Consider the following 19,042-nt stretch of genomic DNA (forward strand, 5'->3'; position numbering starts at 1 on the left):
GTGGATGCATTAGACAAAAATAAATTTGATGCTAAATGACCCAGCTTCTGTTGAATATTCGCTGGAAATTAAAGCAAAGCATTTTCATAAACACTAGAACCTCTTTCGGTCTTATGACAAGTTTTAAGAGATCTGTCTGAAGTTGCCAAGTTTTTTTTTTTTTCATACTTTTGGAGCAACATAACGTTTGTTTTGATTCAAAAATGATGTAAATATGAAGGCGGACCATTTAACTTAGTTTTGATATGCCTGCTTTAACTTGTTCTTCACCATTACAAATGAGCAAAAACATGAGGAGTTTGCATCATGCCTTTTAATATTAGTCAGCAGCTTGGAAACTTGATTAAACCTTTTTTGGTGTAAACAGCAGACACCTGCCTGCAGGCCAAAATCATGTACAAAAGAAAAATGTGTTGATTGACAGTTGTTTGTTTGGAAGATTATGCTCAGCATAGGCTATTCAAACACAGTGGTGTAGGAGCCGTTTTAACTGCGGGGCAATTTGAAACATGACATTGAACTTTGTCCACCAACTTTCTGTGAGATAATAAGTAGCCTACACAACGTGCCTTAATGTGCCAAATTATATAGACTAAAGCAAAAACATGAAAGTCAATGAAAGTCTTTCAGCCAATCAGACGTAACGTTACGTGATTAATATTCATGAGACGTGAACTGGTTACTTAAATGGGGTGTCGATGACTCTCAAGTGCAGAAAGAAGAACAGAGCAATACAGAGTACTTCTGTTTCCTTCGTCTCTCTGAGGAGATTCACTTTTACTTCGCAGACAGATTTGTTTACCGTGTTCAACAGGGGAAATAACGAAAGAGTGGATGCAAAGGTAAGTTTAGGAAGCAATTAAAACACTTTATGTAAGCTATTAAAATCAAGTGGCATGAAATGATTAATACTAATACTAATAATACTCATTTCTAATCCAGGTTTTGTTCTTATAGAAATGTTCTGTTGCCTGTAATGGTTTTACATAATTAATAATAGCCTACAAAACTGCTCTAGTGCTACAAATAAATACATAACAGTGAAACATTAAATAAACTGATATTAATTACAATAACAATCATTGCAATAACCCATAACTAATTATAACAACTAACACCTGTTACCTTTTTGAATTGTATAGGCCTATTCATAATTAATATTTTGATGTTAAAATTAAAAAATAATAATAAAAACAAATTCAAAAACATGGTCTTTATATAGATTTTATAAGACAAAACCTTTTATTGTTCGTTCACGTCTCAACTATGTGCTGTGAAATCATTGATTTAGTAAATATTTGATTTATTGATTGATATACAGTTTCAGTTAGTTCATTTATTTTGTACAGTGATGTTAGTACAGTAAATGCAGTGTTGTTAATCACGTCTCTGTGTCTGAAAAGTATCATTCTGTCCTGATTGATATTAAGACCTGTATAACCAGCTCTGTGGAAGTATGATTCCACAGAATTGCTGGATTCCACTGCAAGTCATTGTTTGTGGTGCAGATTCCAGTAGGTTAGTGAGGCTCTAATAGCTTCTGTGCTCTATGTTTCTTTTATGTGCATGTAAATGTGTCAGTAGCGGAAATAACATCATAGTGTGGGAAGAAATGGGTGTAGAAAAGAAAACATTCCAAGAGGTTGTTAATCCAAGCCAGAAACTACAATAGCCTTCTTGTTTTATTCTTTGACCTTCTTAAATTGATCGCGATGACAGCCAGTGGCACCAAGGGTGTTTGTACCCTCAACAGAGCGAAAACACATGCCGAACACTAGGAAAAGATAAACGAGAGCAATATCCCACTCAGAAACATGACTTCCCTTGTCAAATTGGCAAATTTCCTACTGCTATTGATTTGTTGTAATAATTGTACTGTAGAGAAATGTCACCACTTGATGTTTTTTGCACCTGACTAGTATGATAAATGCTTGCAAGGTAAATGACCCTCTCACCAGTATCTGCTTCCATTTTCATGCCCACAAACTGACACTATGGCCGTTTCTCAAATGGAAGGCTGTAGCATTTGTAGGCTGCATACGTCATAAAGATCTTATTTTAGAATATTAACGGTTATAAATTTGACCATTATTCTTAGTTAAGTGTAAATTGTTGTAATATGCTTTTGACTCGCGAATGTAATGCTCAGTTAACTGAAATAAACCAGGTTTGATGACGTATTCAGCCTAAACAAATGCGACCTCCGGAGGATGCAGCCTTCCGTTTGAGAAACAGCCAACATCACTCGTTTATGCTGTATAACCAGGGTTCATTTGCCTTGGGTGTTGTCACAATGAAAGTATTCATAATCAATTAAAATGAGCATGTCAAATATGTCTTCAAGACCTGACAAGATTTTGTTTTTTTAATTTTTCAATTGCAGCGGTGTTTTGTTTGCTCAGCATATAAAGAATGCCTTGTGACAAATTTCCCAGAAAAAGGTGTGGAAGAGGGTAAATGCCATGTACGTGAACCCATAATGCTCTCTTTCTATAATTCTATCACTCAAATCTGTCTGAAATTTGCGTAAGAGCTCGTCATGTGGAGTAACTGCTAAATTAAGACTCTTGCGGTTTCAGATTGCTGCTCTCTCAAACGTTCTGTCACCACCCCTGAAGATATTTGCATAAGTGTCACAAGAAATATATTTAGTCACACAAAATCTAACCTCTATATAGAACACTCTAGACTCAAACAAGTCCTGATTGGGGTTTCTTGAGTTCTGGCCAGCACACAGCTGACAGATATGTCTGTTTACTTTAATCAACAGCCATAACCCCCACTCCCTCTCTGTTCCACTCCATGAAGCTCCACCGTATCAGTCAACATTGTTACATTAATGCAGCCGAGATGCAGGTCACATTCTACCATAAATATGACAAACTCCAGCTGCGGACTATTTTTGACTGTGACTCTGACTTCATGCAAGAGCTCAAATAACCCTGGTGCAGAGTAGAAGAATGATGCTTTTCTAGACAACATTTATATAGACGTTTATTTTTGACTTAGTATCTAATGAAAATGCAACCATCAGTGTTGGGTTGGAGATTTGTGATAATCTACAATATTTAAATCTACAGTTTTTGCCTGGTGGACAACTAAATTATACAGACTCAGTGATAGGCTAAGCAACTACCTAGCAACTGCATCCCAGCATCCTAGCCACCACCGACAACACCATAGCAATTGCAACTCTCTGACAATGCCCACAACACAACAACCACATAGCAACACCTTGGAAACCACTCTCACCACTCTAGAAACTGCATAGCAACACTCTGACAACACCCACAATATCCTGGCAACTGCATAGCGACACCTTAGCTATGACTTAGAACAATCTGGCAGCTCCATAGCAACGCCCTGGCAACAACCCACAACACTCTAGAAACTGCATAGCGATGTCCTGGCAACCAGTCTCACCATTCTAGAAATGGCATGTCAACACTATGGCAACACCTTCAACATCATGGCCGCAGCATAAAAACCACCTAGCAACCACCCAGAACACTCTGGCAGCTGCATAGCAACGCCCTGGCAACCACCCACAGCACTGTAGGAACTCCATAGCAACACTCTGGCAACAATTACAATGCCACAGTAACACCATAGCAACCAACAAGAACACTGTGACAACTGCAAAGCAACCCCCTGACAACCACCCACAACACTCTGGCAACACCCACAATGCCAGAACAACACCATAACGACCACAACTGCATAGCAATACACTGGCAACCACCCAAAACACTCTAGAAATTGCATATCAACACTATGGCAACACCTTCAACATCATGGCAACAGCATAGCCACAACCTAGCTACCACCTAGAACACTCTTGCAACTGCACAGCAACACCCTAGCAACCACCTACAATGCCCTAGAAATGGCATATCAACACTAAGGCAACATCTTCAACAGCATAGTCACACCCTAGCAACCACATAGAACACTCTGGCAACATCCAGAATATCCAAGCAACTGCATAGCGACACCCTAGCACCTACAACCACGTTTTCCAAATGAGGAGGTCGGCTTGTCTTTGTGGTAATACTTGGAGAAATCAATTCCATCAAATTAAATTAATCAATTTATAATGAATATATAATATACTATAATACAAATATTAATATAAATATAAAACATAAATATATAAATAAAAACATTTATAAAATTGAACATAAACATGTCAGAAAACCAAAGTAACATTCCTCTCTTCCAGAACTCAGTGTTTTAGCTCAGTCCCACCTGAGGCTGGTCAGATGTGTGTTCCTGAACCTGTCTAGACAAATCCAGCCTTCTGTTTTCACTCCAGCCGTCTCTGGGATAAATGATGAAGAGCTGATGAGCTGGGCTGGGCTGGGCTAGACTAATGATAAGGAATCAGCAGATTCAGGCACTTCAGCAACAGTAACTGAAGACAGAGTGTGTGCAATCAGACGACTGCAAAAACCTCTAGATTAACAGCATCTGCTAAATACTCACAGGTGTTAGTACTGGCCAGACACACACACACACACACACACACACAGGCTCAGACAAAGAGATGTTCTTGTGAAACGGAATGTCTCATGTCTGTTGTTGCACAACACTTCTTGATAATGACATCAGACGCTGTCATAAGACAAGAACTTTAGCTGGAAATGTTTTTAGTTCATCTACTGCAGTGAAGTTTTCACTGATCATAGTGTAGATAAGCTCATAAAGATGAGGTATTATGCAATAAACACATTTACTGATCGTATTACCTGCAGTGATGTGTGTTGGTGGCATAACCGGAAATTAGGCTTTTACTTGAATGTGCATGAATTGGGAATCGATCCAGACAGGATTTTGTAAAAGCTTCTGTTCTGTGTACATAGACCTACAATTAAAAAATTATGAAGTATAAGGACATGCTCTGTGTGAACAACTATTGAATTAATCTACCAAGGATTCAGATTAATATTGTAATTTTACTCTGATATAAATATATATATATATATATATATATATATATAGGAATTGGACATAAAAGCAAAGAACACATGAATGGAGACTTTGAGGAGTCTTTGTGGCCGTCCTTTATCACCGTTCTCGTGAATGTTTTGCCTTTGATAGTAAGAATGGGGCACTTCATTTAAATATGAATCAACTGATTTAAACTGGGAACTGAAAGGAGTAAAAGAGGAATGCAAACTCTTTCTTTTCCTGTGTCTTTAGCAAGCGTGTCACATGATTTGTGCCGCTTTACTATCTATCGAAAGTGCAATGAAATCTTTTGTAATTTTAATGTAACTCAATGTGAACTTTTTTCTATTTGCGTAAGAGTGTGACTAAGAAATTGCTTTATGAATGGTTCAAGAATGCTACATTTAGCTTTATTTGGTGTACAGTATCTTTTTATTTAAAGTGAACAAAGGTTTTTGTCTCTGAAAAATAGATTATCAGGTATAAAATGCTATCAGGATCATGAAAAACAGTATTGCAATTCCATTTGGCACAGAAATTGCACACTTGGATGATCTAGTCAGTGGGTGTAAATAAGGGCTCATGTATACGGTGGCCGAGAGAGCCCAATGCGCTGCAAATAGAAAAACACCTGCAAATTAAGAAAACAACTTCGCCAATTTGACAACACACGCGCTGCAAATGCACACAGCACAACCAAATAAAGAAACGCACTGCAAATACAATTCTTTATTTGGCTGTGTTGTGAGCATTTGATGCATCTGCAGAAGATGTTTTCTTGATTTGCTGGTGCTTTTTCTATTTGCATGTGTTTTCTGAAGTTGCAGCGCGTTGAGCTCTCTCTCGGCCACCGTACATTTAAGCCATTTCTGTTAATAAGTTTAAGTAGGCGTTATTTTACATTTTAAGGCCATATAACCTCAAGTCCAGAGCATCAAATCAACAATCAAATGCCTCTTTCCACTTCACATGCATTTGTTTACTAAGGATTCCTGCCTTCAGTTTTCAAAGTGGCATCTTGCATTTTATTAGTGACCGCAAATATAATTCTGATTCCAATATTCTCATGTGAAATTACATCTAGGCAAGTCACATGAGAAAATGTCTGTAAATCCAGTCATGTTTATATATTAACCATCTGACTTGTGTCTTAACATTCAGTGTTATCCAACACCAGAGAATATAGAGTAAAATATAGAAGTTAGTGCTTTCACTCGGCGGTATGATTAATGAAGTTGCCCAGTGGTTCCTGAGAGTCTGACAAACACAGTTAGTTCGCTCACTGTCTGCATGAATCCTGCAGCGTTATTGAATGTTTTTACTCTAATTGGGTTTGAACGAGCTATATTTTCTCTCTAATTTGGTTTTTACTTACTATGTTTGGACTGTATAAATGTGTTTTGCATGCACACGCTGAACGGATGTGCGGTTTGCGACATTTAGGGATCCATTTGTTTAGTTCTGTTGGAAAGAAAATGTCAGTGTTCAATGAGATTAAGCAAATGGAGAGATTCACCTGATTTTCTCCAGAGAAAGACTCCAATAATTATTTCTATAAAGAATCTGAATAATGCCTGTCAGAGATTTCAATAGGAGCTTCATTTGTGTCTATTTTTAATTACTTACAACTGAACTTTTAGGAGAAACATACTGAGACTAAGATGAAACTCAATGAGAACTCTCCAGAGCTGTGAAAAAGCATCCGTTTGGCAATATTTTCTTCTGGATTATGCTAAATAAAATATGTTTTGGCCTTTTTTGAAAGGATAGGTTACGATGGGGAGGGATCACAGTATAAATTTATTGATTTAGATGTGATATAATATATACTGGATGATGTACAGTTCAATTTTATTTTGTGATCATGACTGGCTGCCTTTCTTTATCTCGCTTGTCAAGCATTCTCACCAAATAAATAAATATTTACATTTACATTTAGTCATTCAGTAGACGTTTTTATCCAAAGCGACTTACAAATAACGACAACTGAAGCAATCAAAATCAACAAAAGTGTTAAATATCTGAAGATTAAATATTGATTCAAGTATAAATTATTCATTAATAATTTTATTAGCATTTTTCATGTATATTTTTAAAGAAAATAGTTGATTACAATGTATTTCCATTTTATTTATATACTATTGTAGCATTTATTAATATTATGAATTAGCTTTTATTGTAATATTTTTTGGCATTGTACGTTTTAATAATTTGATGTGATTTGAATTTTTTGTATATTTAACATTTTTGGTAATTTTATTGTTTTTAAACTTAAAAAATATAATATGTTATTGCTTTTATACTTAGTTAAGGCAATATTTCTAACTAATGTTTTTGAAGTTAAAAAGTTTCATTGAATATATATATATATTTTGTAGTTTTAGTTATATAATGATGTATAGTTATATTAATACTTGGAGTATTATTATTACTGTACAGTGGTATGTAACTAAAAGTATTATGTCTTCGAGATGTAACCGAGATGCTAGATGGCACTACATAAAAAAAAAAAACCTCTATCATCGTTGTACATGGCAATGTTATTTTAATATCATTTAGGTACTAATATAGTTTTTTTATTTATATGTTCTGTTTTCATTTTAGTCAAAGATTTAGTCATTTTTGTTTTTTTAAATGTCTGAATAGTTTTAGCAATTTTTATTTCGGTTTTAGTTTGTTATTTTAATATATCAAGTTAAACTAAATGAAAATGAGAAACTGAAATTACTTTATTTTAGTTAACATTCATTTTATTTCAAGAAATGCTTTTTTATGTTTTTAGTTTTTAGTTAACTATAATTTTCCTGGTGCATGGACAAGCACCATAAATAATCCTAACAAGTAAAATAATCAGAGTACGAGATTATCTGTGCATCTGTTCATATACGACTACACTGATGTATAAACGTTTCTGTTTTTCAGAATGTGAGGCATTATCTGTTAAGATGGCGTCTCTTAACCATTCCACCTCCACTCTGCCTTCCTGCACCTACAAGGAGGACTTCAAGCGCTTCCTCCTCCCATCCGTCTACAGCCTGGTCTTCATCTTCGGACTGCCGCTCAACTTCATCATCATCCTGCGGATCTGGGGCTCCCGGCGCACTCTGACACGGACCAAAATCTACATGCTGAATCTAGCGGTGGCCGACTTCCTATACGTCTGTTCCCTTCCGCTTCTCATATACAACTACGCCAGCAAAGACTACTGGCCCTTCGGCGACTTCACCTGCCGCTTGGTTCGCTTCCAGTTCTACAGCAACCTGCACGGAAGCATCTTCTTCCTCACCTGCATCAGCTTCCAGCGCTACATGGGCATCTGCCATCCGCTGACGGTGTGGCCCAGACAAGGCGGACGCAGGCTGGCATGGTTGGTCTGCGCTGGCGTTTGGGTGGCCGTCGCCGTTCTCTGCGCTCCAACGTTCGAGTTCGCCGCCACCGGCATCCAGCGCAACCGCACGGTGTGCTACGACCTCAGTGTTCCAGAGCGCTCCACAGCCTACTTCCCGTATGGCATCACTTTGACCTGTCTAGGCTTCGTCGTGCCCTTTCTAGTGATTGTGGTGCTGTACTGCAAAATGACACGGGTTCTCTGGCAGTCCGGCGAAGCCCGAGAAGCCGTGGCCATAGAGAGGAAGAATAAAGCCGTGAGGATGATCATCATTGTGATGCTGGTGTTCGCCATCAGCTTCTTGCCGTTCCACGTGACAAAGACGCTCTACCTGCTGGTGAGGACCTTTCCCACGGCCCCCTGCGAACTGAGGAACCTGCTGTCTGTGGTCTACAAAAGCACCAGACCCTTCGCCAGCATGAACAGCGTTCTGGACCCCATTCTGTTCTACTTCACCCAGCCGCAGTACAGACGCAGCACCAGGAGTCTGCTGCTGAAGATCACCTCGCTCAAAGACAAGGTTGACAAATTCTGACTGAATCGAAATTTACTGTGTGTTAAAGCAAGACACTACAGCAGGGGTAGGCAGCGTCGGTCCTGGAGTGCCGATGTCCTGCAGAGTTTAGCTCCAACCCTAAAAAAACCCTCACCTGCCTGTAGCCCTAATAATTCTGAAGACCTTGATTAGCTTGTTCAGGTGTGTTTGATTAGGGTTGGAGCTAAACGCTACAGGACAGCGGCACTCCAGGACCGACATTGCCTACCCCTTGCACTACAGTCATAGCCATTGTTTTTCATCTATTAGACATATTTGAGTTTTTTTTTTAAGCTTAAGTTTACAAATGAGTACCTTTTGAAAGGGTGCCACCCTAGTGACAGGTTTGTACCTATAGTTTATTTCTGAGAGTGTAGAAAAAGCATCCAAAATAGACATTTAAAGGTGCAGTACGCAGTTTCTGAGAAACTCTGTTGATACTTGAAATCACCAAAAAAAGAAAACAGACAAGCCTCTAACCAAAAGAATCACACCCCTGTTTTGATAGCTCAGCCCCTGATTAATTAACATGCTTTGCAACATAGGCACCTCCCCCATCTTTAGTGGACACGCCCCTTGTTACAGTATCTCTAAAAAGCGTTTGTTCAAGGGTTATTACAGTTAAAAAATGCTGGGTTGAATACAACCCAGTGCTGTGTAAAATATGGAGGAACCCAGCGATTGGGTTGTTTTGACCCAGCAGTTGGGTTACTGCCCAGAAGGTTGGGTTAAACATTTAACCCAGCTGTTGGTTGAAAACAACCCAGCGTGTGTTCTGTCCAATATTTACCCAGCACTGGGTTGTATTTCACAACCAGTGCACAACTGAAACCACTAAAAAAAGCAAGAAAATTTTTAATGCTTGAAATAAAATAAACGCTAACTGAAATGAAGTAAGAATAGACTAGAATAAAATCAAATTAAAAATGTGAATTTTTATTTCAGCTGATTATCAAGGCAACATTTCTCATTTTTGTTAAATTAGTGTGAAGTATTAAAATAACTAAAACTAAATAATATATAAAAATGAATAAAAACTTTATAGACATTTTAAAAATACCAATAAGACAACAAAATTGCTAAAAATGTTACTACAATAAAGTGAAAACAAATTAAATGTAGAATACTTACAAACACTATAAATGTATATATATTTTTATATATAAATATTTTTTTCCTGGCTGTCGACAGTATTTTGATTTGCTGGAGGGATAAAAATAAATTTCTAAAATCCCCTCCCTAAAAACCTTTTACTCTAATATATGCCAACAAAACAACATTTTAAAGAAATTAAGATTTTTTTTTTAAGAATTTGAAACCTGACTTCATCCAATGTTCAGATTTCTGCTCTGGGAATATATTTAAAATTAGAGCATTTTTAATTAGATAATGCCTCGTATGCAAATTTAATCATAACTTATGATTATAATAATACAACATATTATAATAATAACTTATAATTATAACACAATGTCTTAATGTAACTGTGATTAGTTAACTAGAAGAGTATGGTGATATCTGTTAGTTAAATATTTACCCTGTAGTGTCTTGCGTTAAGATGCACTTAGTAGGCTGTGTGGATGTTGAAACCAAAAAAAGTCAATATTTAAATACAAAACGTCCAATGCATTAAGTATTCGTGTACTGTGAAGGTTGTACATAATGGTTGAAGGAAGTCATTTTTATAGACTGATTCAGTGTTACAAAAAATTCATTTATGATGATTGGAACTATCATACATCACCATTTACATTTGCTTTGAGAGAACAGCCCACAGTAGAGCTGTGTGTCTCGCATCTGAGGGTTCGAACCCTGTGAATGGCAGCTGAACGAGCGCACTAGTTTGGCTGATCTCTCCTAACCGGGAAACAGGTGGAGCACTTATGAACATTTTATGAGTGCAATTTGATGTAAATGTTGATATAAGAATTACAGAGCTGAGAAAGCAGAAATGTCTTGCCAGTTTCATATTTTTGATCCAACTTTGGGTGCAAATTAAAAAAATAATTGTTAATTTTTGATAATTAAGTTGCATAGGTTTTGCAGGTATAAAAATGTGTTTGTTTAAAAACACAAGGAAAATAAATCATGCATTTATTATTTAAATTATTTCATTGATAAATAAAACAGTAAAATCTTACTTTTTTTTTTTTTTACTATACCACTAGATTAAGATCTATATAGTGTGTGGGGTCAGTAAGATTCTGTATTTTTAAAGAAATCAATACTTAAGCATGGTTAAGCATGGATGCTTTAAATTCATCAAAAGTTAAAGACATTTGTAATTTTATCAAATATATTTTAAATACATGCTGTTGTTTTGAACATTCGATTCATCAAAGAATCCTGAAAAAAAGTACCAGTTTCCACAAATATATGGAAGCAACACAACATTTTCAACATTGATAATAATCAGAAATGTTTCTTGAGAAATGTTTTCAAATTCAGCCTCGCATCACAGGAATAAATTACATTTTCAAATATATTCAAGTTATTTGAAATTGTTATATTTTTTAACAATATTACTGTTTTTGCTATTTTGAGCAAATAAATGCAGCCTTGTTGAGCGGAAGAGACTTCTTTAAAAAAACAGCTTAGCAGCCCCAAACGTTTGAACGGTACTGTATATGCGTGATATTTAGGATAAATAGAGACGGTGTGGAATTATGGATGAGGGAGAGATGAATGAAAGCATTTGGAATGGAAAGAATAACACCATCTGTTTAACATACTACATCTGCTGCACGTTATCTGAAGGTCATTATCAGATGTTTGATGGTTTAATAACACTTTGTACAGCTCAACATGTTTATGATGTAACATCTTGTCCTACAAGAGAAGGATCTTGTGTTAACAACACAGAGCTCACGTACAAAGACGTATTTGTACTGCCTGTGCTGTCCTTGTGTTTTCATGAAGCAGTTTAATTGCAGCTGTAGATATCATGTGGGTTATAAGGTTTTATTTGAAGTTTCAACATAACCAAAAACTACAAATAGAAATGGCTGGAAGGCTGGGTTTACACTATGGTAAAACCAATTCTGTTGCATTGCTGTGAGTGTGAATGTTTTTTAGTCATTTAGCCAGTATTATCTTTGTGAGTTTTTAAATATGAATGAATTTTGCCTTATTGTATCTGATTGGAGAAGAGCCTTTTTCCTCAGTCTGCATGAACATGAAGCACTCTAAGTTTGGAGTGAAATATAACTACTTTACACTGCGCTGTAAATACTGTATACTACACCTTGTTTTTAATTTAAATTGTTTGTGAAACTGTATGCATTATGCAGTGATAATCATGTCAAACAGATACATTGTTGTTATGCAACCTTTCCATGTTGCTTTATTAATTCAGCAAGTAGCATTCAGTTATCATTTCATAAAATCTTTTTTTTATGCTATTCTGCATTTTGAAATCCAGTTTTGTGCCTGTCTAATAAAATAATGGCTTTATTTTGGCAAATATAGTAGGTATTCCATACATACAAACAATCTTTATACAGTATATAAAGAGTAAGCTATTTTAAACATGCATACTGCTAACTTGTGAGCAACTTCAACCAAGCAAGCATTACTGTGCTTGACAGTAGGTGGGGTACTTGACCAACAAGTTTTGTTAAAGCAGACGAAATTTTTGCACATTAAACTGACATTATTTGAGCATTTACAAAAAGAGAGTTTCAAATAATTAAACAACATACAACTTCTAGGCAAAATTCATCATTGTGCCCATATAATGATGAAAACAGCTCTTGTGTTATAACTATCATTTCATTTCAGCTGTGTTTCTAATGTAGTATGCGCATACAAGATCTTTTTTTCAAGTAAGCATACTAGTTATTGAATGCTTGCCGGTTAAAGAACATTTTTGTTAGTGAATGTTTGCTTTTGTTTACATATCAAACTCTAGTTATGTGTGTTTGTAATCTGTACAATCTGTAGTTGTATAAAAAAGTATAATATTAGATGAAACTATATCCTCAATGAGGTCTTTGTGAATGTTTTTTGGTTTGCTTTTAAATGTGAAATGTTGATTTGTCTTGTTGAATTGTGGCCGCTGTGTTCTTATCCTGGTTTGTTGTTGGTCCAATAAAGACAAATCAATAAACTTCATTTCCTGCAATGTTTCTTATATTACTGTAGCTAACATTGATGTTCAAGAAAGACCTACAGTGGACTCAAAAAGTATGTTTGAACATATATAAATATCATTACATAAATACCAATCCACACATCTGAATGAAAATCATGCTAGAGATTTTACCATAACTAACTACAAAATTCTTATAAAAAATGATATGTCTTGAAAATTGTGCTTTAAAATAATAATGACACTTGGTTTGATATTGTATTTATTATTTTATGAAATTACATTCATAAAGTCAACTTTAGATAAGAGTAAATAAGAACATGGCCAATAGAGTGCACTCTAGACATGCATCTGAAAGGCAAGACGAAAAAGAAGAAAAGAGAGAGAAAAAAGAAGCCTTCGAAACAAAGGACTGCAAAGGTTGTTTTACTGTAAAGCCAGTTTATGGACACCATGGAGACAAGCAGAGTTTTTCGTTAAAGAGGCAATAGATTAATGCCTGAGCTTCCCCAAAGTTCAGCAAGGAAAATGAAGATGGTAATTTGTTCAAAAGTTTCCCACTGTGTGTTTACAAACTGACTCATACCGTCAGCATTATCTGCTCTCTCACATCAGAAAGAGGAAAAGCTGGATCCCCCCTCGTATTCCCCGGGGGTCTCTCTCTCTAACCCCGACCCCGTGTTTTAGTCCCGCCCTCAATCCAAGCAACTATCTGCATATAAAAAGCCACAAGTCACGGAAAACCTTAATTGTGCCAAAATAAGGCTGAGCGCACTTATTCAAGCTGGAAATAAAGGATGCTTTTGAAGAAAGACAGTCGGCCAAGGAAATGGGATTTACTTTGGAAACTGTACATTATTCAAACGTTGCTCTAGTGTGTGTTGGGCTGAAACACTTGGGAGTTTTCTGCTCAAACTTTGAGCTCTTTCTAAATGCATGGATGGACACTAAGGGAAGCAAACATGCGCAAAGTTCTGGGGATATAACTCTGTTTTCGTAAACAATCTCCTCTGTTGTTACTGAATTTTTGTCCTCCTCTTCGGAAAACACTGCCAAGCAACTTTTGTGGTTAAATGGGGGCATTGTAAGTTGTTTTCAGGGGGGTAAAGACAGCCACGGAAAACTTAAGAGAAGAAAAGTGCGGACTATTTATCAATGAACTGAGAGGATAGTAAGAAAGACAAGTGGGAGGACAGGCATCGCAATGGCTGAAAGGGAGATTGAAAGAAAGGCGCCTGTTCACAGAAGCGTCTCTTTCAAAAAGTGGGGGAGCTGGAGCGCAAAGCGCAGATCATTTGGAGAGGATTTGGATAGGTGCGGTGCCCTTCCCCCAGACGCCGTAGAGCACAGCGCGCAGCCATCACTAGCGACGCACGCTGTTACTGTATCCAGAAACGTTTCCAAAATCTCAGCGGCCAACCTCTCGACCGCAGACCTCAAGAAAGCCGCACATGGAATATCTCCATCGGTTCGTCAGCTCTCTGAGAAGTTCAGTTTGAGCTCAGGTGGGACACAGAGTTCCTTAGTCAACTCTGAAAGCGTTAAAAACACAAAAAGTGTCGAAGATTCGTCTTTGAGCGAGAGCAAGGAGTTTTCTGAGTCTGCGACGGAGAAACAACAGAAGGACAGTAACAGATATTGCTCGGCTCAAGAGTCTGTGTCAGGGTCGGATTCGGACAGAGGAGATAAACACAGGCTCCGGAAATCTGTGGGTGGCCCAAACACCGGTAAGATACATTGTTTTGAAATCACTAGTTCTGATTTGGCACCCAACAAATCAGCTGTAAACAAAGACACTTTCTATAACGCTTCTGCTCAAGCTTCTGTACTAATTTGGCTTGTACTTTAAAGTTAGCACAGTGCACTGTATTTAGTGTATTGACAATTTGCTTGTGATGTTCTTTGAAAGTCGATTTGGATCAGTATGTCTGCTTAATGAATACATATGCGAGTTAACATAACAATGTTTTTATTTTAGGGAGTCCAACATGCAAATCTCGTCGCTATCACCCTTCCTATGGAGAGACATCTGTTCATATTGATGCAAACTGGCCAAGCGTTTCTAAGATTAGAGAACTATTTGGGGATGGACGCAGAAAGCAACATCGGTCAACTTCAGATGCTGATGACTTGAAAACTGCTTGTCAACACCTCCAGCATTTCGACGCAACTCCAGACGAAAGTGACACGCACCAGCCAAGGGGAGCCTGGCAAGACACAAACTGCTCTTATCATGACAACAGTGCATTGTTTGCGGACTATTCAATCCCTAACTTCCATACTTTAGCTGCTGAAAGCCATTCTTTTGAGTTTTTGAATTGTGATTCTCCTCCTGCTCCCCCACCGCGCAGTAGAACGACCGCTTTGCCCCTCAGGTCTCACCGTTGGCAGCTGCTGGAGCAGAGACCGAGGGCAGAGCAGCCACAGCCACCGGATAGCTCGCATTCCTCACATAACTCCTCCCTACCACAGACAGGGCCCTCTGTGGAACTAGCCGGCACTGGGGGAAGACTGAGCTCTGGAGAAGAGGACGAGAAGTTCAGAGAACGGACAGGCGACAAGCATGGCATCAGGGCTAAGTTGAGAGAAAGGTCTTCAGGTAGTGAGGAGGACGGCTCTGCAGCGTTAGCTCACCACAACAGGGACGTAAGACGCCGCTCGCTAAGGAAAAAGAAGAAAAGCAATTGCAGCAGAGGCAATGAAGAGTCAAATGACAGTGACAACCAACCTGTAATAATGGAGCCGTGTGATTCTCAAACGGTGGGCCGCAGGATTGAGGGTTTCCGGTCTAGGGGTTGTTATACGGGCATGCCAAGGGCACGAGACAGCACATCTCAACGAACCCATGTCACTAAGGACAGCTTTAGGCACCTGTATAGAAACTTTGAGGGGTCAGTCGGAACTAGCCCTGTTCCTCAGGTGTCACGGGTTTCAAAAGTCACCATACCCTCATTTAAATCCAGTCCATTGGGGTCACGAAGTAGTAGCAGGTATTCTAGCACAGAGATGTTAAAAGAAGAGGATCAGCCAGCCAACATCCACAGCTATGGCAGGGCTTCATCAGCTGTTCAGAGTAAAACATACCATGGTAATGCCACCATGTACCGCTCGCCTAGTTTTGGTCATGGAGATAACTTTTCTCGCACCACAGTTCGAGTCAACCCTAAGCTTGTGCCCAGCTTAAGCCCAGCAGAATATAAAACACACAGTTCAGAAAACAGGGTATTCTGCCACTCCTTAAATAATGAGAAAGACAGGAACAGGATCTCTATGTCCAACCCTGACATTGCCTCAGAAACTCTCTCGCTTCTTAGCTACCTTAAGACCGATCTTTCTGAGTTGAGAATGAAGAAAAAGGGACAAGATGATGAGGTCAATCTTAACTCTGATCAAGGCACATCTGTGTACAGAATGGGCTCCAGGACAAATCGGCCGCACCATGGACGGCCTTCCCTGAAGGATCTCACTGCTACTTTAAGGAGGGCAAAGTCTTTCTCCTACTCTGAGAAGCCAGCAGGGCAGCAATATTATGGTAGTGGGCCAGGTTTAAGGAGTTCCTCCGAGCAACGGCTAGACTCTGAAGATAGTGGCGAGCAGGTGTTGATTGCTGACAGGGAGGTTGAGAGCGACGACTGTAGAAGTACCTACGGTTACGACGAGCCAATGCCGACCCCTCTGCAAGACCGCTACGTGCAGGAAGCCAGACAGGTGATAAGAGACATTTGTCAGATGGGTAAAAGTAAGGATGACGATGATGATTATGAGGAAGACAGTTTCAAGACAAAAAACAGTGATGCTAAAATAGACACTGAAAAAGAAGATAAGGCAAAGCAGGAGATGACGAGACTTGAACACTCTGATTTTACTGGGTGTAAGGAAGGGGAGGCTGATGGAAAATGTTTACAGAAGGGAAATTTGGAGCAGAACATGTTCTGTGATAAGTCATTGGATGAACTCTCTGGCCATGAATCTAGCCTGACAGATGAAGGAATTGTCACAGAGCCAGACATTGGCTCATATGGGGGGCTATCCTGCAGTAAAGACTTGCTGGGTCAGACTCTCACCGTTTGGAATCAGTCAGGGTTGTACGAAGAGCAGTTGCCTGATACAACACCAGAGGAATCTCTTTCATCTCAAGTTCCGTCTGTTAAGACGGCGAATGAGGGAGTAGCCATAGGAGGAGACATTAGCAGCAGTAAAAATTTAAACCAGGGGGCCTTGGACGCTCCGTCTACTCCTAGTGCTATTCGCAGGCGAAGGAAATTCTCCTCAGCTGGAAACAACGGCTCAGACTCCAGCAATGGCAGTAACGGAGAGTCTAATGGTGAGTCTGCATACCGTTCCTTGAGTGATCCTATGCCTCATAGACATCGGTCAGATGCAGAGGATGGCGGAAAGAGCTTCTCCATGGACAGCAACCTGCTCGGTTCACTCTCTCTAACTTCCAAGGTGGGTGTTGGTGTGGAGTCTTCTGCAGCAGACCTTTCTGAATATACAGGCAGTGCTGCCAGTGACCTTTCAGTGTGTAGCGACAGCCTGAGAGATTACAGTACTGTGATTCAGAGCATTGTTTGTGAACCTGGCGCAATGGACAATCTTATTGACGAGAAGGCGAATGGCAAGGCTGTGAAGAAAAAGAGCTTTAGTGACCCTAGCAGACGTGGAGAGCTGGCGGATACTGTCCTAGAATTTCAAAAGCATCCCAGCGAGCCAATTAGTGAACTAGAACAATCCATACCACCTTCCAGCAGTGAGCCCATCTTATCCGAGCAAAGAGATGAGCTTTGGGCGCTCAATAGCGAACAACGACAACTTTATTGTCCAATCAAAAGATCTCGTTCTCAGTCTGAGCATGATTTGCCCTCCCACCTTGGTCATAACGGAGAAACGAAAGCCCCAGGTGAGCCCTCATTTCCTTTTGACCCTAAGCTAGCTCAGGTTTTGTCTCCTCGCACCAGCCGCAGAAGCCCCAAGAAACGCACAAACCGCTTTACCCATCAGTTGTCTTGTGATGACAGGGATCACTTAGATGAACAAGGTGAAGAGCAGTCCTCTGCATCCATCCTCCCCCAGCTTCCAGCATCAAAGGTCAGACCCAAACACGTGCGTCATGCCAGTGAACCTGCCACATTTGTGCCCATCATTCCTTCACATGCCTACATCTCCCAGGACCTCCAGAGGTCTAGCCATATCGGAGAGTCTTCAACACCCAACAAAACAGTCCCTGGGGAAGAAACTCCATCATTAGAGGACGTCACTGAGCAATACATCTTGGCCTTGAACTCTCCAGAGTCCCCGGCAGAGACCCCTGCAGCTACTGGTGGGGTTATTCTGGAAGGCACCACTTCCACACCTTCAGTTCCTACCACCACTGCTGAGCCAAAACTAGAGAGGAAGTCCAGCGAGGAACTTTCCACTGCCTCTCTGAAGGCCAAACCAAGAGTGGTGAGTGATGTTTTGTTCTCTATTTTGGTTATTTTTATGTTTTTGAATCGTTTGTTTATGGCAAGTTATGACATAAATGCTTACGAATATATTTCTATTAACAGTTGTTTGTGCACAGCAAAGTTTGCTGATTGGATGTAGCCTTTTGCTCTATAATCATGGGCGATAACTTGGGAGCAAAGCAAGATGAAGTGTTTTTTGCATATTTTATGAGACCTCTATGCTGGTGTTCTGGACTGAATTATATTACGGATAAAACTGATGTATTAATCTAAAAAGAACTTGGATGAGAGTTTTAAGGCCTTCAGCTTGAGTGGGTATGCATGTGAAAAATTATGAATTTATTTGTGCAGCGTTTGACATGTTGTTGTGCAGCTGAATTTACAGCTCCCGACTTAGTTTTTTATCACTGATGGAAATATCAGAACAATGTTTCTTAGAAATATGAAGGACATTTATTTTGCCCACAGCAGGTTCTTCTGCGGTCATGTTGTTTTTAATTTCCTTAGCCTACCTTCCTTTTGGTCCACTGCCTGTAGTGTGTGTGTGTGTGTGTGTGTGTGTGTGTGTGTGTGTGTGTGTGTGTGTGTATACTTGTGTGTTTCTCCCACTGTCTGCCGCAAATGTTCCTTTA

At 39.1% G+C, this 19,042-nt stretch overlaps 2 protein-coding genes across 3 annotated transcripts in view; both read left to right on the forward strand.

The window, feature by feature from the left end:
- Positions 1 to 711: 711 nt before the first annotated feature.
- On the forward strand, positions 712 to 9,968 carry LOC306888114 (P2Y purinoceptor 3-like). Of its 2 annotated transcripts, XM_079446263.1 has the most exons (3): positions 712 to 842; positions 7,873 to 8,919; positions 9,087 to 9,325. In XM_079446263.1, exon 2 carries the CDS (start codon positions 7,896 to 7,898, stop codon positions 8,871 to 8,873), a length of 978 nt encoding a protein of 325 aa, XP_079302389.1. In that variant the 5' UTR covers positions 712 to 842; positions 7,873 to 7,895; the 3' UTR covers positions 8,874 to 8,919; positions 9,087 to 9,325. The 2 variants fall into 2 exon arrangements, with proteins under 2 accessions (XP_079302389.1, XP_079302388.1); XM_079446262.1 differs by having other exon boundaries at positions 7,873 to 9,968.
- A 4,072-nt stretch (positions 9,969 to 14,040) lies between these two features.
- The window catches only part of LOC306888130 (rho guanine nucleotide exchange factor 17-like), an 81,441-nt gene continuing 76,439 nt past the window's right edge, over positions 14,041 to 19,042 (forward strand). Inside the window, exons 1-2 of the mRNA XM_079446282.1 lie at positions 14,041 to 14,690; positions 14,942 to 18,408. Of these exons, the coding sequence (XP_079302408.1) occupies positions 14,168 to 14,690; positions 14,942 to 18,408 (3,990 nt within the window). The 5' untranslated portion in view covers positions 14,041 to 14,167. The remainder of the gene's footprint in view (positions 14,691 to 14,941; positions 18,409 to 19,042) is intronic.

Source organism: Barbus barbus, assembly GCF_936440315.1.
Source record: "Barbus barbus genome assembly, chromosome: 22".
NCBI classification, from domain to species: Eukaryota; Metazoa; Chordata; class Actinopteri; order Cypriniformes; family Cyprinidae; genus Barbus; species Barbus barbus.

What these genes read in the sequence shown, in the direction of transcription:
- LOC306888114 (XM_079446262.1), top strand. Translation starts at nt 7,896, where the DNA reads ATGGCGTCTCTTAACCATTCCACCTCCACTCTGCCTTCCTGCACCTAC.